The sequence below is a fragment of the Melozone crissalis genome, unplaced genomic scaffold, assembly GCF_028551555.1.
Source record: "Melozone crissalis strain CALT ecotype California unplaced genomic scaffold, PUWL_Pcris_2 ptg000061l_1, whole genome shotgun sequence".
In the NCBI taxonomy this organism is placed as follows: domain Eukaryota; kingdom Metazoa; phylum Chordata; class Aves; order Passeriformes; family Passerellidae; genus Melozone; species Melozone crissalis.
The window spans coordinates 8,049,278-8,074,581 of NW_026535839.1; the positions used below are offsets into that span (position 1 = coordinate 8,049,278).

A 25,304-nucleotide genomic window follows, 5' to 3' on the forward strand; every position below is an offset into this window, starting at 1 on the left:
GCACAGCACCTTTATCAGCATTTGGGGACCAGCAGGTGCAGGGAGAGGCTTGGAGGTTGGTGGGAAGCCTTTTTCTGGCTAGACAGCAGGCTTAAGTGCTTAAGGCAGAGCCCAATAAATAGCTCTCTGTAAGAACAGTGAAAATGGTTCTCATACAAAGCAGCTGAGCTGGGACCAGCAAAATAATATCCCTGGTGAAACTCACACTGATGTCCTGAGACCTGCTGTCTGTGTCAGGCTGGGTGCAAGCTGGGTATTCTGGAAAGGCATTTTCCAGGTGGGGATTGTGAGCCTCTGCAAGTGCCTTCAATGGAGGAGCGGGATCAGAGGCTGGGATTCTCTCTGGTTTTATATATGGAGATGGTTCTGTTTATCCTAAACAGAATATAATTTTTAGGAAACCAGCTTGGTGCTCTTCTCCTTGGGACTGATGGATTTTTGAGCTGCAGGGGTTAAACTCCTGGCTGAGGAGCTAAAAGTAACTGACTAAGCTAAAGCTAAAAGTAATTTCACCCTGAAAGTAAGTGTCTATCTCAGTTTCTATCCCATTCTTTGCTTCTAGAAGGGCATTGTGTCTAATTTCATGCAGCATCAAGGACTGTGTCAGCAAGGATTTGCTAGTGATGTTTCCCATGTAAGCAAATTTTGCCTAAAACCTCGTTTATCCCTAAATTGCCGCAGGAGACCCTCAGGCGTCTGAAGGATTTTCATTTATGCCAGACACGAATTAGTCAAGTCCTAATGTTCTGTGGTGTTGTTCCCGATGTGCTGTGGCCCCAGAACAGCAGATGGCAGCAGCAGCCTGTGCTGCTCACACAGCTCGCGTTCCTCAGCACAGCCTCGGCTGTCACCAAGCTGCTGAAATAGGACAGGGATTTTACCTCGGAAATCCAGTTCAGAGCAGAGGTGGGGGTTTTTTGCTTGCTTGTTTTTTTTGTGTGTTTTTTTTTTCCTTGCTCTTTTGTTTTTGGGGTTTTTATTTGGTTGATTGCTTATTTTTTCCCCATTTCTTTTGTTTGCTTTTTTTTGGTTTTGTTTTGGTGTTTTTTTTTTGTTTTGTTTTGGTTTTTTGGTGGTTTTTTTTGTTTATTTTGTTTGTGTTTTGTTTTGGTTTTTGTTTAGTTTTTGGGGGTTTTTTGTTTGGTTTTTTCTTATTTGTTTTGTTTTTGTTTTGTTTGTTGTTTTTGTTTTGGGGTTTTGGTTTTTGTTTTGGTTTTTGTTTTGGTTTTTGTTTTGGTTTTTTGTTTTGGTTTTTTGTTTTGGTTTTTTTTGTGTTTTTTAAATTTTGTTTTTTGTGTTTTTGTTTTGTTTTGGTATTTTTTGGGTGTTTTTTGGTTTTTTTTGTTTTGTTTTTGGTTTTTTTTTTGTTTTTTGGGTTTTTTTATTTTTTTGTTTTTTTGGGGGGGGGGGTTGTTTTGCTTTTTTTTTTTTTTTAATCTAAGCATCTTCATAGACAGCTGGAGACTGTACTTTTACCTGTAATTTCCCTTCCCCTTGTGGGTGCCTCACTGCAGTGGTCTGAGTGGTTTGCAGCAGAACACAGAAGTGGCAAAGCTCTGAGCACAGCTCTGATTTGTTGTCTAACAAACATTCCTGTACATGAGCTTTACCTGGGGCAAGCTTGTGGCACCATCAGTGAAAGCTTTTAAGCTGTCAGGTCAAATCAGAGTTATTGGGGCCATGTGGCCTGGTTTTGTAGCTGGTCCTTGCCTCTCCATGAGCGTTTCCCCAAAGCCATGGGCACTGTCTGGAGCTTCTCCTTGGTGTCTTCCTGTGCATCTCTCATTGTGGCCTCACCTGGGACCTTCCCCATGGCCTTGCTCCTGAGCTGGGTAAACATCTGGGATGCAGATGATGGTGAGGATGAGATGCTGTGCCTGGTGAGGATGCAGGGCTTGGTTAGGGCTTGGTTCCCCATGGGCTGTGGGCACCATCCTGGGTCCAAGAGGAGCAGCTCTGCCCAGAGCACGTGGGGGGAGGACAGTGTTTGCAGCAGCACATGGGAGAGAAGATTGACCTTCTGAGGGATTTGAATACCCAAGTCCATTAGAGCTCCCTGGGAAATAACTCGGATTCATGCTGGCAAACCTTGGAAATCGTTTTAAATTAAGTACCAAAACCCAATGCATTGCAAGACTCCCAGCATGTAATTCTGAACCCATTAGGAGATTTGTGCTAATTTTGAAAATAATCTTCCTATTTTAAATATTGCTTTGAATGTATTTTGAACTTGACTATTTGGCAGAAGGGGAGCAATTAAATCAAAGGAAAGATTATATTGTGTTACTTTAATTGTGATGGATTGAGTCATTTGCTGAAGGAAAATATCTACAAAGCATGTCTAAGTGCAGAAGCAAAACTGAAAACTGGTCTTGGCTGTTCTCTTCCCTGTGATGAATATGTATTTATGTAATGCATTCCTTCTCATACCTTGATAACCCCAGGGGCCCACAGTGATGAATGAACTCCACTGAGAGCTGCAGGGAGATTGTCTCTGAGCCTGTGTGAGCACGAGGCACCAACATCCAGGTCCTGCATGTATTCATTTGTGATTTACGGCTTTAAAGCTGCATTAGGGGGAGGAGGAACATCCCTGACTATGCATTGAACAGCTATCTGTGCCTTTTGGGGTCCAACTGTCCCATGGCTGTTGCCAGTGCTTGCTCCTGCTGCCTGTGCCAAAGGCTGGGAAGGGAAGGTTGGGGCTTGTGGGATTTTGTGAGAGCCCTGCATTAGACAGTGGGTTCCTCTTCAAGAGCAACTGGTGAACCCTGCCTGACTTCCACCTTCAGAAAATTAGGCAACAAGGGGTAGACAAGCGATGGTTTTATTAAAACTGTCCTTTTTGAAGGTTTAAATTAAATGTAGTTATTAATCTGTGACAGTGTTCACAGGGGTCTCAGGTTGAGGGAAGAGACGAGGATCTGACTCCATGTTTCAGAAGGCTGATTTGTTGTTTAATTATACATATTACATTAAAACTATACTAAAAGAATAGAAAAAAGGATTTCATCAGAAGGCTAGCTAAGAACAGAAAGGAAAGAATGATAACAAAGGTTTGTGGCTCAGACAGAGAGCCCAAGCCAGCTGACTGTGATTGGCCATTAATTAGAAACAACCACATGAGACCAATCCCAGATGCACCTGTTGCATTCCACAGCAGCAGATAACCATTGTTTACATTTTGTTCATGAGGCCTCTCAGCTTCTCAGAAGGAAAAATCCTAAGGAAAGGATTTTTCGTAAAAGATGTCTGCGACAATTAATCCATGCAGCAGACTGTGGTTTTTGTGGCTCGTGTTTGGTGAGTGCTGGGCACTCAGGGCTCCCAGTGCCAGCAGCAGCCAGCTGTGAGTGCTGGACACCTGGGGGAGCAGCACAGGAGGAGCAGGGCCAGCTCAGAGGCTGTGTGACCTGTCTGATGCCACCACGCTCACTGTGAGCTCCCCTCAGGGTGCATCATCTGTCTGAGCCTTTCCCATTCCTATTTCTGCCCACAGGCTGCTGGCAGCTGCTGTCATTAGAGCTTCCAACTCGAGCAGAAATGGTGCTAAATGCTGCTGGGGACAGGGAATGGCTTGGGCCAAGCTGGGAGGAGTTTTGTCCAGCAAGTGATGTCTTGTCATGAAAGGATTCTATGTGCAAAGGTACAGGAGCTTTTGCTTCTAATTAAGTTGCACCTGTGGAGCTCCTGGGGTTAAGGGAACAGAGCTGCACTAGAGGTTTTTAAATCTGTGTGCTGTGGTAATAAAGCCATCACTATTTGAGGATGGTGTTGGCTGTTAACTGTCCCTCTCTGACCCTTCCTTGGTTAATGAAAATAGCAGTTGGATAAAAAATGCAAAGATTTTGAGTTGTGAAAATGTGTGTTTGCACCACTAATCACTTGAAAAATCAATCTCCAGACCTTCATTTGTTAAGAGCAGCTGATTAGATGCTCTCTGTGCTTTTTCCCTTTTAATAAAACCCCTGAGTGGAACAACAGAAGGGCTATAATTAAGGAGCAGTTTTCCCCTTTCTGTGTGACATTCTGTCAAATGTTAGCCAGTGGGTAGCTGGCACACACAGGACAGAAATGCCTTTGCCCTGTTGGGGCTTCACCTGTGACAGGGAGATGGGGCTTTGCTCCTCTCTGCAAAGACAAACTTGGGGCTGGAATGTGGCTGTGCTGGGTTTGGCAGCATTCTCTGTCCCTTGCTCAGCTGCCCTGGTGGGGATGGTCCTCCTTTGCCACCAAACTGTGCCTTGGAGGGGACAAAAGGAGCCACAGCACACCCAGGCTCTTGGTTTCCATATGCTTCTGTCTCAAGGGCCCAGGTTAGATGATGAGGATGATGGTGACACAAAGATCTTTTGACATAGTAAAAGATAACTCTAAGGTTAATACTCTGTCCTCCCTGTGTTTTACCCTGGAGAGTGATGGCTTTGAATGAAAAAGAATTATTCTGAATTGTAAAGATTTGTGTGTCTCTTCAAATGACTTGCCCGCTCAAAGGCACACAGTACAATTTTTCTATCCAGGCTGCAGGTTATAAAGGAGCTCAGTGAACAAAGCTGAGGGCTTTGTCTGTTTTCTGACTGGTACCTTCTGGTTTCTAAATGGCCACATATCAGCCATCTGGCAACAGGAAGGGTTTAGTATGAAAAATTAATTAGATACAATCTAAGCATAATTCTGCCTTGATTTTCTGCAACAAAATAATAGTTTGTACCCAGGAAAGACTAGCAGGAAATACGGTGATAAAATAATCACACCTCTTAAATTTTTGTTGATTTACTTCTTTTTTTTCAAAAAAAGTGAAGAATTGTCCCAGCTGAAGGTAGTGTAAAGAACCCTGTGCAGGTTCTTGCTGTGCTGCCCAACCCAGCTGTACTGCAGGTGTGCCCACCACAGCTGCTGCCTTGGCCAAACAAGGGTGGCAGATAATGACAATATATGGCAGTAATGACAGACTGTGCCATGATGGGTTTATGGTGTGGATGAGTAATTATTATGGACTGCAGCAATTCCACAAGCCTTGTGACTGAGGCTCCAGAGATAACAAGACAAAATGTCAATACAATAAAAGAGTGAGATGGGGAGTGAATTTTGGTTATTTTTCATCCTTCTTTTCAAGACTGAGCCAAGAAAAAAATCTGAATTGTTGCATAAATTCAGGCTCTTCATATTAACATTGGGGCCACCAGGAGAAAAATACAATTTCAGCTTTACTCACAGGATAGTGAGCATGATGTGGAACTCAGAGCTCTGGGAGCTCAGGCACAAAGCTGGTCTGGATTCTCTCAGGGTTTTGTCTAAATGCAGCTGTCTCAATTCATTGATGAGGCAGTGTCTGCACACTGTAGCAGTGTTGGTGTAAGGTGTGGCAATTGAGCAAACAGAGCTCTGGGTTTCTTGGGAAGCAGGGCTGGTGCAGGAAGAGCTGCAGGTACTCCAAGAAAATGCAGAAAGGGACTGCTGGGAGACAAAGCAGAATGAGCAAACCTGGGCAAGGATCTAGAGCTGAGTTTGACCTGACCTTTGGTTAAACTTAAAATGAGTGAGCTGATCTGCAAATGTGTGTTCTTTGTGATATCCAACACCTTCACATTTTGGGAGTGTTTAAAGAGCAAAATTCATGCATGGGGAGAGTTGTCTGACCACGTTGGCAGGACACTGGTTTCCCTAGGAAAGTTCAAGCTGATGTTGAGCTGGAGATCCCAAGGATGCTGATGCAAACTCCCAGCTGGTGCAGTTGTGCTGACGCAGCCCCAGTGCCAGGGAATGTGGATGTGGGGTGTGCTGAACCTGTTGGTAATGGTGGGAGGGGAGATTCCTTGGCTGATGTGTGCCTCACCTCTGCAGAGGTGAATAGGGTAGAAAATGTCTTTTGAGGAATTCCTGTGCTGCACTGCAGGCCCCGTGTTTCTTGAGAGTCTCAGGTGTGCTGTGGAAAGCGCAGTGCTGTCAAAATCTCTGGGAAGGAAAAGGATGAGTCTGGTATTTGGTTGTTTAGTGTGCAGGAATTCTGTTGCCAAAAATCCCATTACTTTCTTAATAGTGCCAAAAATTGATTATTTGATTCCTAATGCTTTGAGGTAGTTATTTTTTAAGTTAAAAATTACTTAAGTGAATGGAAACAACTTTTTCATGTATACATAATGGCTGGAACAAGTTCCAGAGTGTGTTGGTGCTTTGCTGTGGTTTTTGTCTGTGAGATTTATTATTGTGTTTTGTGGTTTTTTGGTTCTTGTTGTTGAGATTTTTTTTTTGGTGGGTTTCGTTGGGTTTTTGTCATTGGGTTTGTTTGTTTGCTTTGGTTTGGTTGGGTTTTGTTTGTCTGCTTTTCTTTGGTTTGGGAGTTTGTAGGGATTTTTGGGGTTTTTTGAGGGGTTTTTGGTTGCTTTCCCCCCATGCAAATCAAACCTTTGATTTTCACTGTCCTGATTGGTAAACCTGAATTACAGCTTGTAAAATCCTGATGCTGGCTCTTTGCATCATGTAGATGTTCTTGCTAAATCCTGTGAGAAATATGATCTCTATTCTTTCCCAGTAAGCAAGGGAGTGGTAGAGAGAAGGGAGGGAAAGGGAAACTGAAAATCCAGGTAGAGCAAACTGAGCACTGGAGGATTCTAGAAATGTGATGAGCTTTGAGAAGGAGTAATCCATTTCTCATATACATCTCAGAATATATATATATATATGCATGAATGCATATGTATATATGAATATATATGTATACATATGAATACATGGGTGTGTATATATATATATATATATATATATATATATATACATACATACATATATATGTAACATTTATATATGTATTTTGGATTTGGAAACTCAGCCCGGGAGAAACCTTCCTTTCTGTGTAACCATCCCAGATAATAACACATTTCCTACCCCTGGCACCAAAGTGGCTCATTTTTGATGTACTCAGTGCTGTGTGAGCCAGATTTCTGTCTTGGCTGCAGCTGGGGACATTTAAGAGGGTTCCTTGCCGTGTGAAGGAGAAATCCATTGTACCTCTGTCACCCCCTGGGAATTCTGGAGCCTTTCAAGGCTTTTTGATTAGGACTGCAAAGTGTTCATTTTTGCAGGAGGATGACTGCTGAGATGTTAAAACTAGATGGGAGATTAACCTAAATGCTGAACAGTAGGGTAAAAAGAATGTGTTTTATACAGCCCAAATAGTTTGATTTGAGAGGAATGTTTGGTCTACCAAAAATCCTTTAGAACAATTTATCTAGAAATGGATGCTCGTAGGGGAACTGTTATTTTATATTTAGTGTTGCCTAAAGCTGGCACTGGGATGTGGGCAACTTTTGATAGGAAGGAGTTGTCAGTACCTGGTTTTCCACCTGACTTTATGTGGAAGCTGTGCCCAGAGGGCTGGGCATGGGCTGGGGGGCACAGGGTGGCCAGGTCTGCCTGTGCTGGCAGAATGAGGTGTTCAAGGAGTGAAGGACTCATGTCATTGCCCGGGTTTAGAGTATAAGTTAGCTTTCTTTCCATCTGGTTAAATAATGTCAGAGCCAAAGCAAATTTAAATCCAGACACACAGCTTTGCAAGAAGAGCAGGAGGGAAAGCGAAGTGGGTTAAAAGTTGGTCTGAGGACTTGGGTAAAGGAAGAGCAGGGAGTGTGAACCTGTGCTATAGTAGCACAGTGCTGATTCAACTACCTGCAAGGAAGGTTTATGGTGTGCTGAGCAGACATCTTGGCACCAAAGCCTTATTTCTAAATCTCTCTATCACAATTCCAATAGAGTTGGGAGCTAGAAATAGCAGAGGTGTAGCAGGAGCACCATATGGTGAGCAAGGCCCTCTCCAAGACAGGGCTGGAGCTGGGGCCAGGCTGTGAGCTGTGTTCACATCTCATTTCAGGGCTGAGCACCAGGCTCCAGCTTTTGGAGCAAACAGGTGCTGATCTGACTGTTAAAGGTGGCATGTGAGTAATGCCTGCCTCGGGGACCCGCTGATTGCTCTCCAGGTAAAGCAAGTGAAGTCAGTATAAAAGGTTGACAGATATTCATGGAGATCAAATTTGACAAGCATCCTCTAGATATATGTAATATAAAATGCAGATGGCAGTAATTTGCAGGATTTCTGGATTCTGCTTCTCTAAGGTGGTTCTGCTGGTGTCTGTTTCTCTATTGAAATATCAACTTCCAAACTCATCAGGATCCCAGAGATGAAGTGGGCAGGAAATTAATTTCTATTGATTTCAGCCCTGCTTTGGTCTCTTGCATGACAAAAAAAAAAAAGGAAAACAAAATTATTTTTTTGCTTGCACATCTGCCCAGATGTACCAAGCTCATTCCTCCTGTCCACCTTTTACACTGATCTCTGTGCACCTCTGCCTTTGTGCTGGCAGCTGAAGTGGTCTCCACTGGGAGATTTTGGTTTTTCTGAGAGAATTCAGCTTCCAGTTTGTTGGCAACACGAACTGGGACAGAGGAAAAACCCCAGTCCTTCAGAGTGGGGAGATCCTGAACCAGAGCAGCACCAAACATCTGGTGGGGTCAGTGGTGGTTCAGCAACACCCACCCAGAGAAGCTTCCTGGTGAAGTTTTAATTATGTGAATTTATGATTATACTTCAGAATAAAGCATTTTATCTAACTGAGCATGGGGGTTAGATTAGATGATATCAAGAGGCCCCTTCACATCCTCAACAGTTCAGTCATTCTGCATATTTTAAAATTCTACTTAATTGTTAAACTAGCAGCTGACTTTTTTTAGCTTTTCCAAGCAAACAAGAGGCAGCTATTATTTCTTAGCAGCAGATGTACAGTAACCCTTGATTAAATTAATTTGACTGTTCATAGTTTTTCTTTGTTCATAATTTGTTTTTGCTCATAACTTGCTGCTGCTATTCTCAGATGCTTTTTGTACAGCTGCTGCAGATACCCTCCATGCAGAAAGACACTGAAAATATTTTAACACTCACCTCAGCCTTTTAGCATGGCTTGAGTAATCCTAAAATCTTAATACACTGTATTTTTCTTTAGAAAGAGGCAAGAGCTCAAAAAAAAAAGCTAATCAACTCTGTAAATTCATAAGTCACCAAAGTAAATTAGGCTAACAAAAAAAAACCCAAAATCAACTTTTCCCTTGAAATAGTTGATTTTTGTGTATCTCGATGAATAAAGATGTGAGGTTTAACAGCATACTTGGACTTCCATGATTGTTGGGTTTTTCTTGCATAATGCTCTCAGTATGTCTGTGTCTGGTCTGTTTGCATGATGGGGATGGGAAGAAAGAAAGTTTTTGTTATCATTCATCAAAGGCTTTCTTTTTAAATTTAGTGTCAGAGCTTGGGTTTCCTGGAACATCAAGCAGCAATTATCCCCCTGTGTTTGTTGACCTTCCAGTCAACTCAGATTTTGCGTTCGGATTCAATGCTAATTCTGGGGCAAATTTTTAAAGGGGTCTCAAGTTCATCTTTAATGGGAAGCCAGGAATCTTGTTCCCAGTCAGTCACAGGACTTCCCTTCCTTCAGCCAATGACTCAGTGCAGTATGCCAGTGGTTTTCTTTGAATGCCTAAGTGCAAGTGAATTTTTAGCAGGTTTTAGTTGATAAAGAACATTTCAAAAAGATGGTTATGCCCTCAGTGTGGGTCAGGTTTTGGGGGCTCTGTCTGCCAAGCATTGGGGGTCTGGAGAAACTGTTCTGGGATTTCCTTTCTTTTTTCTATTCACACAAAGATTGACTTTTACTCTTGCCTAGGTTTACTTGTCATGTGTAAGAATTTATGCAACATGTGGTTGCATTTATCTGAAAAGCAAACAAAACCCCAATACCACTCCCACCCCAAATAATCTGATGGGGATTGAACAGCTTCCACTGGCCAAATTTGGGAATTTGATCAGACTACAGTCATGGGTTGGCTTTTAGTAGTTTTAATTATGGCAATTCCTGAGGTGGCTTCAAGGTAGAAATTAACACATGGACTCATCTGACACAACCCAAATAAGTGTCGTCCCAAAATAAATAATTTTGTAACTTGTTAGTAGACAAGTCTGTTGGCCCTTCCTGAGGACAGGAGAGATTTGGGTGCCCTGGGCAGTGCCAGGGTGCCCTGCAGGTCTGAATCCATGTAATTAAACACTGCAGGAATCTCCAACCAAAAAAAGAGCTGCCAAGGGGGATGAGAGATCCTCTTTAGAAGGAACCCAAACTTTCAGAGTTTCTTGTGGCTCTAGTAGCCATTCCTGGCTGGAAGAACTAATTCATGGAGTGTTACAACCCTGACACCTACGTGAATTAGCAGGTTTTCCTCACCAGGTGTGAGGGTGAAGTGAATTCTGCAGAGAGCAGCTCCACACGTGCCAATTCCATCACATTATGTAAATAGCCTGTGACTAATGGAGAAATCTATGAAATGAAATGAAAGAAATGAAATGAAGTGAAATGAAATGGAAATTAAATAAAAGGCATCAGTCAGTGCATTTGCATGGAAACCAAAGGAACCTTGTTTAAAAATGAGTGAAAGTAGACAAGATAATTCTACAGTTGCCATTGTGGAATATTTCTAAGTGTCTTATTAGCATAGAATTGAAGGGACAATGTTGTTTATGGAGTCTGTGAGGTTCCTCTCAATTCTGCAGCCTGTCTGACCCTTCCTTCACTGTGAGGTTTCTCAAAGCTTTGCTACAGATTTGTTCTCCTCTTACATTTAAAATTGCTTTTCTGTGTTTACTTTTATCTATTTTTCTGTCCCTGTTCTCATTTTTTTTCTTCCTCTGCCTTGTACCCCTTAGCTTGTAAAAGTTTTCTTTCTGTCTCCTTTTTTGAGCTGGCTTTTCCTATTTTTTAGGGTTTTTTCTCATTTGTCACATACCCTGTTGCTTTTTAATTTTATTATGTGTCTTTTTTCCCCACTCTTCTCTCAGCCTGATGCTTTAGAGGATCACCTTATCACACTGCTGTCTCTGGAGTGTGCTTTGTACCCCTCTGGGTTTGTTGGGACATCTCTGGAGGTCACCCCTTCTCCTCTGAGCAGTCTTTGTGTCCTCTCCTCCTCCTCATTTGTCTCCTCCGGGTCAGCCGCTCCCTCACACACCTGAAGTCTGCTCTGGTCCCTTCCTGAGTGCCTTTGTGCCCTCCATGGCCATCCCTTTGACCTGCAGCAGGCTCTGCTTCTCTCTTGGAACTCTGGATCTTTCTTTGGACCTTTTGGTGATTCTTGGTGCTCTGGTGCCCTGTTTGAATGAGAAATGTCCTACCCCAGTTACAGACAGTACAATTCACAATTCACCAGCTGGGCAGGGGGATGGTTTTACACAGGGCAATATTTATTTGTCAGTCAATGGGAGAAATCAAAGTCTTTATATCACACACAGCACTGGCACTGCCTTTGTCCACAGACAGGATTACAGTCAATAATCAACTGAGCTCTTTGCTCAGTGGAATAATCTCCACAGTGAATGGCAGTTCCCAAGTATCTAACCCTAGTTATAAGGTTATAGGTGCTTAAAGTGAAACAAATCCACCATAAAATACACAGACATAAGGACACAGTTCATTTACAAAGATGTTTATAAATACATTGGTCTGGTCTGCATGGCCAAACCACTCAAACAAAGCTCTGACACAGTTTTTATTTTTTAAAAACAAAGACTTTCTATGCTGGAACAGCAGTGGGAGTTCAGGGTCCCCCTCTAGGTTTCTGTAGTTAGTTCCATGGTGCTGCTTCCCCAAGGCAGCTCACAGTTCTCCAGCTGGTTGCATCAGGGAACAACTTTCTGCTGAGAAATGCTGTTAGTATGTTTTCTACTTGGTTATACCAATAAAATGAGAAAATAAAGTCATCAGCATTACCCAAGACAGGGCAACATTTGCCAGTTTAGCTTGAGCAATCTTTAGTATCAGGTACTGCAGTTCCATTTACTGCTGTCACACACCATGTTGGAGTCCATAATACTTATGCTTTAAAAACAAGTGATTCCTCTTTGTCCCTATTCCTGTCACAGTCAATTGGCTCCTCCTGACTTGCTTGGAAGCTCAGGACCAGGATGCAGAGGAAGGCAGTGGATGAGGGGGAGAATGTGCAGCACTGAGAGCGACGTCTGGGACAGTGAGGATCCTCTGCTCTGTTAACAATGACTGCTGCAAGTGCAGCTCTGAGGAGAGATGCTTGATGATTGAATGCTCAGGGCAGAAATGGAGCATCCATCAGCACTTGAGTCAAGTGAAATTGTGAGAAAGAAATGAGAAGGAGAAATCAAGGCACAAGTATTATTGTTCACTTTTGATTCTGAAGCAGTGTCATTGCTCAGAGAGCTCCCACCTGCTAATGAAGAACCCTCTTATGCCAAGCATTTCAGACTGGAAGGAAAAATTGAGTGCTTAACTCTGATCAGGATGTCAGGAGTAGACAATTGCTATTACAAAAAGTGATGGCAATCTTCTTTTTGCCTGTCTAATACATACTGCCCAAGCACTTCCATGGAGAGACAGAGAGACCATCCATCAGCATCACATTATCTGAACCAGAATTCATTTCATGGCTGCTTTAACCACTTGGAACATGATACTGAAACCACCTCTGCTGTAAAAGTAAGCACACCTGGGCTTGGGGATGGGATGGGATGGGAGCCGAGCCACTCAGGCCAAGCTCACACATGGGAATCTCAGCTGGGCCTGATTCAAACTTTAAATGCTGCCTGAGACATTTGCCAATGAGAGTAATCTGAACTGCTGTGCTAGTATTAATAAATTAGAGTAAATTGTGAATGCCATGTGCTTGTAAAATGCTTTAAGCATGGGCCTTGGAGCTGTAAACAGTGTATTTAAATTTGAGGAAGATGGTGATAGAGATACTGTGTTCCAAACCCAGGGAAATTCAGTTGATAGCCCAGCCTCTGGCAAGTGTGACACCAGCATTTGTTACAACACTGTTAGGAAATGACCTTCTGACAGGAGTAGATGGTTTTCAGTGCAGGCACTGGGATCCCCAGGAAAAGTGAAGTTCCTGGATCAGATTTGTTTTCAGTTTACCCAAGTGCAATGAAGATAGTGAATCTCTTTGTTACCCAGGGGTCTCAGGGGTGAGAGCAGCAGCTCCATCCTCTCCCCTTGACCAGAGCCCAGCCCCTCTGAGCATGCACAGCCCTAGTGCCACTGACTGCAAGTTACTGCTCCTAACTTGATGAAATGCCTGTTGTGCTGAGCACACAGGTGATGGGTATCAGCAATAAAGGCAGCCCAGTGAGCTGGGTGGAATTTCACAGCAATAGTCAATGCTGAGATACTCTCAGCAGTCTGATCATTGGCCTTTTTAGGTATTTAGCTGTCTCCTGGTTTCTTTTCTATGATGTTAAGGTTTGTGTAATCAATTCCAAATGCATGATCTTTGATTTAATTAGAAAAAACCCCTAAATTATGCCAAAGCTAATCCATACCTATCAGTCAGATACTTGATTACCATGTCACTGATTCTTACCCTTGTGATGGGGCTGCCCTTATGACTTCTAAGGGCTCAGACACAAAGGGATTTCACCGAGGTGTGGATCAGGGGCACTTAACAAACCTGAGCATCTGCAGGAGCTGCTGGGGCCCTTGTGGCAGAGCTCCTGTGATGAGCAGGGTGGTGCAGGCACTCTGAACTAATGCTGGAACAAGAGAGCTGTGCCCAAACCCTTTAGGAACATGATGCCTGTGGAAAGCAGTGTTCCCTCTGCAAGAGAACTTCACAGCCTTAAGGTGAGTTCCATCACAGCTGAGTCATCAGGGAGCTCACTGAAATGTGAATGTGAATTCTTTTTGCTTAAGTGGGGCATTCATAATTTGCTACAGTTAGAGAATATTTTACAAGGGACCTTATGTACAAGTGTTAGAACGAGGGGTTTTCAAACTCAGAAGAAAAAATAGAAGGGGCTTTAGCAGTAGAAGTAATTAATTATATTTAATTTGATCAAAAGGAAGCATGGTGAGTTTGTGAGTTTTTGGACTAAACTGTTCTAAGTACTGTGTTTAAACAGCTCAATATTAACTGATTATTTATGTTTCCACTATATCATGGATGAAGAAGAAGTTTGGCTACTTTTTTCTGGCCACATTGGAAAGTGGTTTATAAAATGTTCTAGTTTAAAAAAAGTTGTGTTCAGTATTATCCCTTTAGGCTTCTCTGCACTCTGTTACAAAAGAAAATGTTTTCAAATACAGAAATTGTGTTTCTGTGAACAGAAATGACCACATCTGCTCGAGTGTGCCCTCTTGCTAGTGCAGAAATATGGGGGAAAATATTGCTGTAATTTAAATGCAAACTTAATTTTCTACTGAAAGAGAAATCTGAGTAAGTAGCTAGAATAAAATTGATTCTGAATTCATAGTGAGTTGTTTTGGTAATGGAGATTCTAAAAGGTCTGTTGTGAGGAGCAGTGATGATGGTAAGAGAGAAAACAATGAATCTTTACTGGTGCTTTGGAGAATGCAATGCTTTTAGGAGAAATGCTAAATATATATTTCATCTTCAACAACATCATTCTGAGTGAAACTTGCAGTACATCAAATGGGTTCTGTTTTAGTGTTCATAAAAAAAAAAATCCAGCTCTTAGCTTTTCCCTTGTTAAAATACAATTTCTGGGCTGAACTGGTACTAAGCCAAAGCAAACTGCATGAGGGGGCTGAAAGGAAGGTGGTGGAGTCTTAGGATAACTTCCAGGGCCTCCCTTACAGTGTGAACTGCCTCTAACTGCAGATTGGTGTAGGGCTGGAAAATAAAAATTCCAGAAAACAGCGTGTGAAAGGCTGCTAAAGCTGGGAATAGCAGAGTGTTCAGGGTTTACCTGGGGGAAGCCAGGTGTTCAGGAAGGACAACCCCATCAGTGGCTGAAATGGAAACATTTTTATTGGAGTTAAGGTAGCATGCCAGTGACTTCAAAACTGGATTAAAAAAAGTAAGATGTTAATACTGTTTGTAATTTATTATGATTGATCTTTAGGGCTGTTGGAAGTGGTTTTACCAGCATTAATACTATCATAAAGTACCTGTTAAGACTGTGCCTATGGGAGCATAATCCTGGTTTTGCTGAACTAAATGGCAAAGATCTCCTCTAAACAAGACCAAGACCTGCAGAAAAAGGCCATCTGCAGCAAAATACAGAATTTTGGAAGCTGCAATTAGATTATTTTATATATCCACATGGGGATTATTTAACCTCAGAGACCCCTTAGATGCATCTGTTTGCAGGTTTGAAAGGGCAATATTTTCATATTCCTCTTGTGATGCTGAGCACCTGCAGTGGTGAGCTAGCACTACCAAATCCTTCTGAAAGTTCCTGTTCAGAAATCCATAAAAGATGGGATTGATACATGTCGAGATCATGGCCACAAGGTGGCAGATTGTAAATGCCAGGTTGTGATTACAGCTCATTAGTGCCTCGTAGTTCCAGTCAAAAACCACGTTGAATATATTGAGAGGCAGCCAGCAAGCTGCAAAGGTCACCACGATTGACACCAGCATCATATTGATCCTTTTGTTTTCACTCAGCCTGTTCTCATTCTCTCTCATCCTGTCTATTTTACCCCTTCTCCTTCGAAGACACACGAATATCCTGAGATAGCAGATAAAAATAAAGCCCAGTGGGAAGCAGTACTGGAAAACCAGCAGGCTGGTGGTGAAAATCAGCCTCTCTGTAAGAGATGGCCATGCCTCGATGCAAGCCACCTTGTTCTTGTAGAAATCACTGTGGAAGGACAAATGTTTGAAGGGCTCATCTGTTATTTGGTGGAATACTAAAAAGGGAGTGGATATGATGAGGGAAAGCCCCCAGATGAAAAGAATTCCCCAATAAGCATGTGAAATATTGGGCTTCCAGCCACGGGGGTTCACAATTAACTGGTATCTCTCAATAGCAATGAGTACAAGTGAGAAAATGGAGACTGAGACAGACAGGCTTTGTATGAAAGAGCCAATTTTACACATTGCCTCCCCAAATATCCAGTGGTCCATTAAGGTGTATGCCACTGTGACAGGGATGCACATGATACAGATCAGGACATCTGATAAAGAGAGGTTGGCAATCAAAATGTTGGTGACATTTTGAGCTTCTTTCCGTCTCTTTATTATAATAATTAAGCAAAGATTTCCAACGAGCCCCACCAGTGTAACCAATGTGTAAGCTGTAATTAGCAAGAATTCTGCAAGGGACGAAAGGTGGCATGTATCAAAGTTCAAGAACTGGGAGAGGCTAATGTTAGAGATAGTTTGGTTCAGGATCTCGCTGGGGTGCTGAACAGCTTTATCCATCCTGAAGCATCTTCCAACCTATGGACAAAACCTTGAATTATTTAAAATGTAATGTATTTAAATTTTAAATGTATTTAAAATCACCTTTGCATGGAGATTTTCACAGCAGTGAGTACTGTGGGTCTATCATTGCAGTCACCTTCCTTAAAGTTTTGAGCAAATCTAACATGATTAATTAGAGAACTGGAAAAGCAGATGGTTATCAGTGGGTTTATGCATCCCTGTGGAAGGAGGTTGGTGTCACCTCTCTGAGGTTCTGCACTCTCAGTGCTGCAGATCCATAACTGATGCACAAGGAACAGCTGTGATAGCAGCTCTGACTGAACTTGTACAGACACTCTCCCACAAATCCTCTTTTACCAGCTGTGGATGAAGTTTGCTTTTCAGAATAAAGTATTCTAAGATCTGTCCCTGCTGAAGATTTAAGAAGGTTTAATGGATTCCAATGAGGATAATCTGTTGCTTTTGTATTACCAGAAAAGAAGAATTGGGTCCTGCCATCACTCTGCTAGCTTAGACATCACACTTAGATTTTCTTTAGAACTACAAAGCAATGTGAGTTAATACACTCAATCGTCCTGAATTAATCAAAGTTATATGTGCTTGAGCTCAAATGGCATTCAAAACCTCTATGAGTGATAGCTAAAAGGGAGTTTCCTGTTCTACTGATGCGTTGAAGATAGTATGTCCTTTTTCCTAGATCTGACCTGAGAAAAATGTAAACAAAATAAAGCTCACATTGTAGTTATACAGAAAATAACTCCTCTTTCAGCTCTAACTTAAACAGGAGTCAAGCAAAAAAATCTGGGATTAGAACAGTTCTGTGGTTTTAAAACTTATATTAATGGGAAGAGTTATGTTCAACATAACATCTTGATGGGTTTGAATTTATCACTGAGTGCAAAACTTAATTTAAAGGCTCACCAGCTCTCAGGCCAGAAAGGGGTTATTTCCAACCTGAGAAAGGAAAAGCTAAGTATGAAAAGAGCTATTTTAAAATTTAAAAATGGGTAATTGATATATGTTCCACACATATATCTTTCAAAACTCAAGTTTAACTCACCTTAATTCCCCTGTGAAATTACTGGAAAACTAGCTGGAAGGAGATCATTCTTCACTCCTAGTAATGGTGTTGAGAGCCTGTGGAGAAAGGAGAATGAAGAAGCAGTGGGAAGTTAGAGGATACACAAAAAGAAGAAGGGATAGGTGGATGTTTTATTATTACTAGAAAAAATCTGCAGATTTGTCAGCCCTTTCACAGAAATGGTTGTCATTATTTAATCCCTAAGGATTCTTAAAAGTTTGGTTGCCTGTTGCAAAATTAAACACTAAATCAAGGTTTAAACTGGAATTATGATTCTGTAATTGTTTTCCCACCGACACTCAAAGAATAGTCCAGCCAGAGTTATATCCTGGTTTGCCTTATCCTGATACTTTTCTTTGACATAAGTTTGGGTACTTCAAATTAGAATCCTAAAAAAATCTTCAAAAAGCACCATGTTCCCCTTTGGAGCATCTATTACCACTCTCATTCTGATTAAAATACCCTTTTCAATCAGCTTACTCAAGTGGGAAGTGGCTGTAGATAAATGTGACTGTGTGTGGCCCTGACATCCCAAGAATGACTTGAATTGTGGTCAGGGCTAGCACTAAGCCCTGTAGTCTCCCTACAGAATGTACCTGGCTTGGTTAAAGCTGTATTGGGGTATAGGGATGTGCTCTCTGTTTACAGAGTGACAAAAGTGTCTTTTGTCTCCTCAAAAAGGAAAAAAGCTCAGAAGTAAAAAGACACCTCATAGGACTTTGGGAACTTCACTTTAAACTTAAGGATAGCAAATTGGACAGGGGCTAAAAAGTCTCACCTAAGCAATTTACTAGAAAAAGAAAGAGAAGAGAACAAAGAAACTAATCACTTTTGTGAGGTGTTTTACAAGGAGCAAGAGCCTCTTGCACCTGGCTCAGTTTTTTTCTGTAGAGTTTTGTTATTTTGCCTTATAGTAAAACTTTTCTGTTTCCAACACTACCACAGAAGCCATCCTGCTGATTTTATGCCTTCTAAGGTAGCTGAGCTGTCTCGGGTGTGATATGAATCTCCAAGAGCTGATAAGACCTGGCATGAGGAGACCTTATATCACTGGGGAATGACATGGAAAACTGCACAATCCTGCTGCAAAAACCATGGGAGTCTGGAGGCTCTGATAGATTTTGCAGTCCCTTGCAGGTGTCCCTAGGTCAGTAGGGTCAGAACAAGAGCTGGGAACTCCACTGTGTGCCCACCAGGCTCCACAAACTGCCCTGCTCCTGAGGCCAGGAGAGAGGCCAGGGACTGTGACTGACTGCCACGTGCAGAGCCTGATGGTGTGGCTGGGTGTATATATATATACACATATATCTACATATCACAAATAGACTGAAATACATAAAAGCAGCCCCTTCAGGAGGGCACTGTCACCACCTTTCCCTGGGCAGCACTGGCTGCCTGGCTGGGTTTCTCACACCCAAGGCTGTTGGTGCTGGAAGGACAGAGGCACTCAATGGCAGATTGGCAGCTGTTCCCCAATGGGGTTTGCTGCCACTTCAGAAGTGTGAGGATCTAAAGCCTGGCTGCTTTACCCCAGGGGTGATCTGTGTCTGCAGTGCCTGTGGTGTCCACCTGGCTGGCACAGACCTGATCCTTCAAAGACAAACTCTGCTCTTCCCTGCTTTTTATGTGAGCAGGAGAAGCTGTGGGGGACTCAAAAGGCCACGAGGCTGAGCCAAGTTTGAAATATTTTATGCACTATTTGCTAGGCTTGTTTATTTCTCCATGGATGCACAACACAGTTTGATAGCAAATTCTGAGTGTCCTCTCCCAAGGATTCAGGATGGTAGAGCTTCTCTGGCATTTGGGAAAAGTCTCTGTACTGACCTAACCAGTTCACTTGCTCCATCAGTTTGAGGCGCACTCTCCATCCACATTGTCCTTTTCTCAGGAAAATGTGCAATTTCTTTTCATTCTTTGGTTTGTGCTGGGAGTTAAAGAGTGCAGTCTTTAGTGCACACCATTCTGTGAGGCAATTTAAACATTTCCTTGGCAATAAAACAAATCCACCTGTCTTGGTAAACATCTCATAGCATTAAAAAATAAGTTACTCGAATATTTACTACAGCATGTTGAACTATATTGTAATATATACTGGCATTTTTTAATCTAATAAATAAATGTTATTGGAATCAGCATCCTTGTATCACAGCTGATACCAGAATTGAAGTGTTTAACAAAAAGAACTAATTGCTTCAAGCCCTAATCCATGCATTTTGGAAAAGATTCTCTACCACAAGAAGAGTTTAACACTGTAAGATATTATAAACCCCCAGTCTTGTTTCATTCCTCTATCTACAGAAACATTACTGAAATGTTCATAAGCAAAAGAAAGGTTTAAAATAAAATGAGTTAGAAAGGCTTTCTTTCCTAAGTATTTTCTTACCTGTGCTAAAGATGAACAGTCCCATCCTTTTAAAGTGACCAACAAATGTTTCAATTACAAACCTTGAGTTCCTAAGTATTGCACAGATAAAATGTGGAGGAAAATTTACATTCAATTTTAAATATAGGTTCCAGAGAATAAAATAATGCTTTAAAAGATATTTCAATAACTTTTGCCATAGTTCTATAGATTTTCTGACTTCTTACCTGATGAAAAATTCAAGTCATATCCACACTGCTTTAACAATTTTTCTTTTCCCCCAGAGCCAGCAAACACATCTTCTTTCTGTATGAAAGAGTCCAGAGAAAAGCCATGTCTCCTAAAGCCACACTTAAACTCTCCTTCCTTCTGTGTGTATCAAAGCCCAGATCCCCACTTTGCAGCAGCGCTGAGGCTGCCAGGCTGTGGGAAGGCAGCTGAGGAATAAAACGAGCTCTGGAATCCAGGAGGAGACGAACAGCAGTGAGCAGGGAGGAGGAAGGACCAGTAGTCATGGGGATGGATTTTCCTCCACTGTGCTGCTTCCCTCCACCCTGTCAAACACCTTATCATGCAATTCCATTTTCAATTATTTAATCTGTTCTCTAGTTCAAATGTTTCCCCTCTGCAGGATTTCATACATAAACATCTGCAGATGGCATATTGCTTTCTTAACTACAGCAATACAATGAGCTGCTTGGAAGGAGCATGCACATCCTATTAAGTGTATCATTTGCTTTATTGCAATTAAGATAATCAGATTTTCATTATAAATTGTTATTTTAGCTTACACTCCTCAGATAAAACTAGTATTCCTGAAAAGCAAGGCATGGCACACTGCACTAGAACATGGTGAAAAGGGGCTTTATTTTTCTTAGTGTTTTTTCAGTAAGAGTCCATATGTTTTGTAGACATGTTTATAAAATAGGCATTCAGCTTACTCACTCAATATTTAGAATGAACATTTATGGAGTGGGAAAGGAACTGCTTTTCTTAGGATTTGCAATCTGGTAAGTCACTCTATAAACTTGCATTTTTACCTGGGTCCACTTAACTTTCAGTATTTCAGTCAGTTTTTTAAGAGAATGGTTTTTCAAAAAGCAGTAGGATTTTTGGGATCAGCAATACTGATGCTGTACTGAGGTGCAATTCAGAACTAATTATCTAAAAATATAGCTGGTTGTCATTCTGTAGTATTTGAATAAAATAGGTGCAGGGGGGAAAGAGCCTTTGTGACCCTGTGACCAGATGAACATCCTGCTTTTCACGTGTTTGAGTCTATTCCTGATGTGTTTGTCCAGATTGCTTTTTAACCATCTGTGAGATCTTGGATTCAAGTGCCTAATTGACTGCTAGGAAGACTGCCTTAACACCTCCCCATAAAACTTCCTTCTCTGTAGTTTAACCCAGTGCTTTTTATTCTAGGTGTGGTTTGGGAATTCTGATATTTTAAACAAAAATGCTGCAATCAAGCAATGGGAATATATTTTTTCTAAAGCATTTCTAGAGCTTGCTGGGTTTGATTATGTCAGTATTACTATAAAAACAAAGCTTTGCCAAACTATTTTAGAAATTCTGCTTCTGGTTTTAGTGTAACCCCAGGAAGTTAATCAGGACCTGAACATGCAATGTGATAGATAAGCATCAGAACAGGCCATAAAAATGCATATCTACTTATGAAGCAAATAAGTCAATAAAATTAAAAGATGTTCTGATTCTATTTCTAAATTTCAAAGGTCATTTTGCTTATTTACACATGCCTCTGTTTCCAATATAATTCTGCATGCAGTCCTTCATTTGTGAAAAAAGTGGTGTCTTTAACATATGATCCATTGCTTTTTACAGTTGTATCAGCCTGCTGCCTCGTGTGGACTTTATTGTGCTGTAACCTGTTGTGAATTAGATCACATCCAGCATCAGAGGCTTGTGGGTGTAGCTGCTCCTGGTGTGGTTAATCCTGATGTCAAAGGTATGTGTGCTGAGTGGGACCCATGGCTCTGGAGGAGGGATCACAATGTGTTTTTTCAGCCAAGTGCTGGAGTGTCTATTTGCAAAAAAGGTTAATGGGTAGCAGAATTGTATTTACTTTTTATCAATGGTCTTGTCATTTCTAAATTGCTCAGTATTAAGTGACAGGTGAAGTGCCATAATAGGTTTTTAAGTTTAAAGTTTGTAATAACTTGTGTAGCATTGGCAATAACCTGTTGGTGGAAAATAACATTTAACTCCTCAAATAACATTTAACTCCTAAGTTCACCCTTTGCTCTGGCATTTACATGATTCCTTGGCCAGCAGGAATCTTTGCTGATGGTTGATCACTCTAAATTTTTGCTTTTGCTTAGTTGTTTCTCCTATGTACCTGTGCAGTCGTCCTTGTTTCTGCCTGTTGCATTCTCCTCCTTCAGAAAGCAAGATTTAGTAGACATGTACATGTACAATTTCTCAGCTTCTCACATGAAGGAATTCTTTAACAGCAGATTGGCCAAGAGCTGGTGCAGACGCCTGTAACATCTCTGAAGGGTCATGGAATCACAGACTGGTTTGGGTTGGAAGGGACCTTAAAAATCACCCAGCTCCAATGGGCAGGGACACCTCCCACTAGATAAGGCTGTTCCAAGATCCATCCAGCCTGGCCTTGGACACTTCCAGGGATGGAAGTCACTTCCAGGACACTTCCAGGGATGGGGCAACCACAGCTTCTCTGGGTGATTTCTTCCGTTGACTCACCACCAATACAGTCAAGAATTTCTTCCCAAATCCCACCTGACTCTGCCCTCTGTCACTACAAAGTCACTCCCTCTTGCCCTGTCATTCCAGGTCCTCGTCCAAAGTCTCTCTCCAGCTCTCTTGGAGCCCCTTTAGGCACTGGAAGGACTCTCTGAGGTCTCCCTGGAGCCTTCCCTTGTCAGGCTGAGCACTCCCAGCTCCCCCAGCCTGGCTCCAGAGCAGAGCTGCTCCAGCCCTTGGATGCAGCACTGCAGGTGGGGTCTCACAAGAGTGCAGCAGGGAGGGAGAACCTCCTCCATCATCCTGCTGGTCACACTGCTCCTGATGCAGCCCAGAACAAGGTCAGATTTTTCAAATGCACTTTGCTGGCTCGTGTTGAACTTCTTAACAATCAACACCTGCAAATCTCTCGCCTGGATTATTGCTTCCTAATAAATACTGTTCCTCATAGCACTTCAAAGAGGCATAGAAAAGTAAATAAGAATAATTGGAAATCTCATATGTTAGTGTTGAATGTGCTGGTTAATGCCATAAAAGTAAGATAATAAGCTGTGATGGAGGAAAAACACACTCCCCTCACATTTTCCTGTTCTGTGGAGAGATCAACAGCCCAGTAAGGGATTCTCAGTAAATAGCTCATAATGTGACCAAACTAGCAACAGCTAAGCATGCACTGGGACTTTTTTTCCGTGGATGTACATGTGTAAGTTGAAGCCCTGCTCCAAACTTCCATGACTCAGAAGTTCTTTTCTAATTGGAAATAATTGTCACAAAAATAATTCATGTTCACTACCTGGAGTTCAGGTTTCACTTCATTATACTGCATAGCTCTAAGGGACACCTTTGCAATATCCTTGATGCCTGGTCTCAATTTGGATTCTCAATTAGCTCATGACTAGAATGAAAAGTCAACTGTTTAAAAATCTGATATAACTATAAATGAGTTACTTATAATAACATATTAATTCTTAAAATTGTGTCATGCCATGAACTGTTGGCTAATTTCTGGAGCTTATTCAGTTGGCACAGAGCTGAGATGGAGATGAATAAACTCCCTGGCTGAAAGGTTAGCATCTTAATTTTTTGGGTCAGCCAAGTTACTTTTCTCACTGAAAAAGAGATAAGATATATGAGTAATTGTAATAGGAGTGTGACTGCATAAATTCATATTTTATAATAGGTTCCACTTTCCAAACCCTGATTCAATTCTTTGTAGTTTTCTAGAACTTCTCCAAATCACTTTTACCAAAAGTCATCTCTGCCAAAAAATTAGTTATTTCAATAGCTCACAGATTTGGGGGGAATATGACAAATTGTATTTGTTCTTTCCCATTCTAGAGTCCTTTCATAACAACACTGTGAGCACAAAACCCTGTTGTTCTCATGGCATGACATCTTGCAGGGTCTTAATTGTTAATTAAGAAATACTTAAATAATCAAAAGGTTTTTCCCATTAATCTTAGTCTGTTTCAGTTTTCCAGCATGTTTCAAACTGTAACAAGCATTTTGATTTTCTGGAATATCAAAAAAAACAGGAATTCTAGATTGCTATTTCTTGTCTAGAAAGTCTTACTTTACACCACCCCATTTAAGATTGCTTGAATAGCATGGATGTCTTTCAGCTAATTTCAGGCAGGTACTTACTGAGCTTCAGAGCTCAGCTCTTCCTGCTGTGCTCAAACAAAGTTCAACATCAGTCATGCAAAAGCACCACAAACCCACCCCACAGAGGTTCTGTGGAATGAAAAAGAGTTGGAGTCTAGGAACAGCTAAGGGGAAAAAAATAAAAGCAAGTAGATTTTAATTTAATTGGAAAATACATAATGAAAAATTTGCAGGTGAAAAAGATCAGAGTGTGGCTGAGATTGTTGCTGGCTCCAGGTCTTCCTTTGGCAAAACTTAGGATTGGATCAGACTAAGATCTGTGAAAGGTCTCAGACTAAGATACAGTGAAAATTCTCCCCTCTCACATCTGTCATAGCATCACTACATTCTTTGATCCTTCACAAGAATCTTGACTTTTGAGACCGTATTTTGCTGCCTTGCTTTCATCCCATCACTTCAAATTATGGCCAGCTTTTATACACAATTTTAGGAAAGAGAAGAAAGGAAATAATGAATTATTAAAGAAGAGGGAAAAGATGAAAGAGGAAAAGAGAAATTGAACTTCAGAGGGAAGAGGAGGGAAGGCAGGGTTTAAGGAAGAATGGTAACTTAAATCCAAAGAAAAGGATGCAAATTCAATTCTCTGATGACTTTCCACTTCACCCTTCACAAGGGTGTGTTTCTTTCTTTAGCAAATTCCCCTTAAAAAGGGCTCCAGGAAGATTTTGTTTAACAGATAAACTTTGATACTACTTACTGAAGAAATAGTAGCTGTGGGTTATCCTGTTACCTTTTTATCTGTAGGTTATCTTCTTTTGCATTAAGCAAATACAAGAGAGGGGTAGTGTTTTATTCCCCATCTGAATTTACACAAGGCAGAGATTTTTATCCTGAGGAGTGTCATGTTCAGACTTTAGGGGGGTGAAAGTCTGTCTAGTTGCCTCTCAGTATTTTTTGATCTTTTTCAACAAAAACCCCTCTCCTGATCACTTCTAATTCATGAAAGTCTCCAAAGTAAGATAACAGGTTTGATGTTTATGCAGATGAAAGTGCAAACAGTAGTACAGAGTGAAAGAGAAATTTTTGCCAAAAAGGCAAGACTTCCCAAGGACAGCTGTACATCTTTCAGAAGTTTTTGCACCTGTAAGTAAAGCAAAGTGCCAGGCTGGGAATGCTCATGGTGCTGCTGCATTTTTACAATGCTCCCTATGAACCACACAATTACACTCTGCCTGAGATGTTGGTTTGGGTAGGACTGAGCCTTCCAAAAGTCTAATAATTATCTCA

The 25,304-nt window shown here is 41.5% G+C and overlaps 1 protein-coding gene across 1 annotated transcript; it reads right to left on the bottom strand.

The window, feature by feature from the left end:
- Positions 1-15,120: 15,120 nt before the first annotated feature.
- Positions 15,121-16,239, bottom strand: LOC128944758 (neuropeptide Y receptor type 6-like). The gene has a single exon (XM_054288187.1). It carries the CDS (start codon positions 16,237-16,239, stop codon positions 15,121-15,123), a length of 1,119 nt encoding a protein of 372 aa, XP_054144162.1.
- Between the last annotated feature and the right edge of the window lie 9,065 nt (positions 16,240-25,304).

What these genes read in the sequence shown, in the direction of transcription:
- LOC128944758 (XM_054288187.1), bottom strand. Translation starts at nt 16,239, where the DNA reads ATGGATAAAGCTGTTCAGCACCCCAGCGAGATCCTGAACCAAACTATC.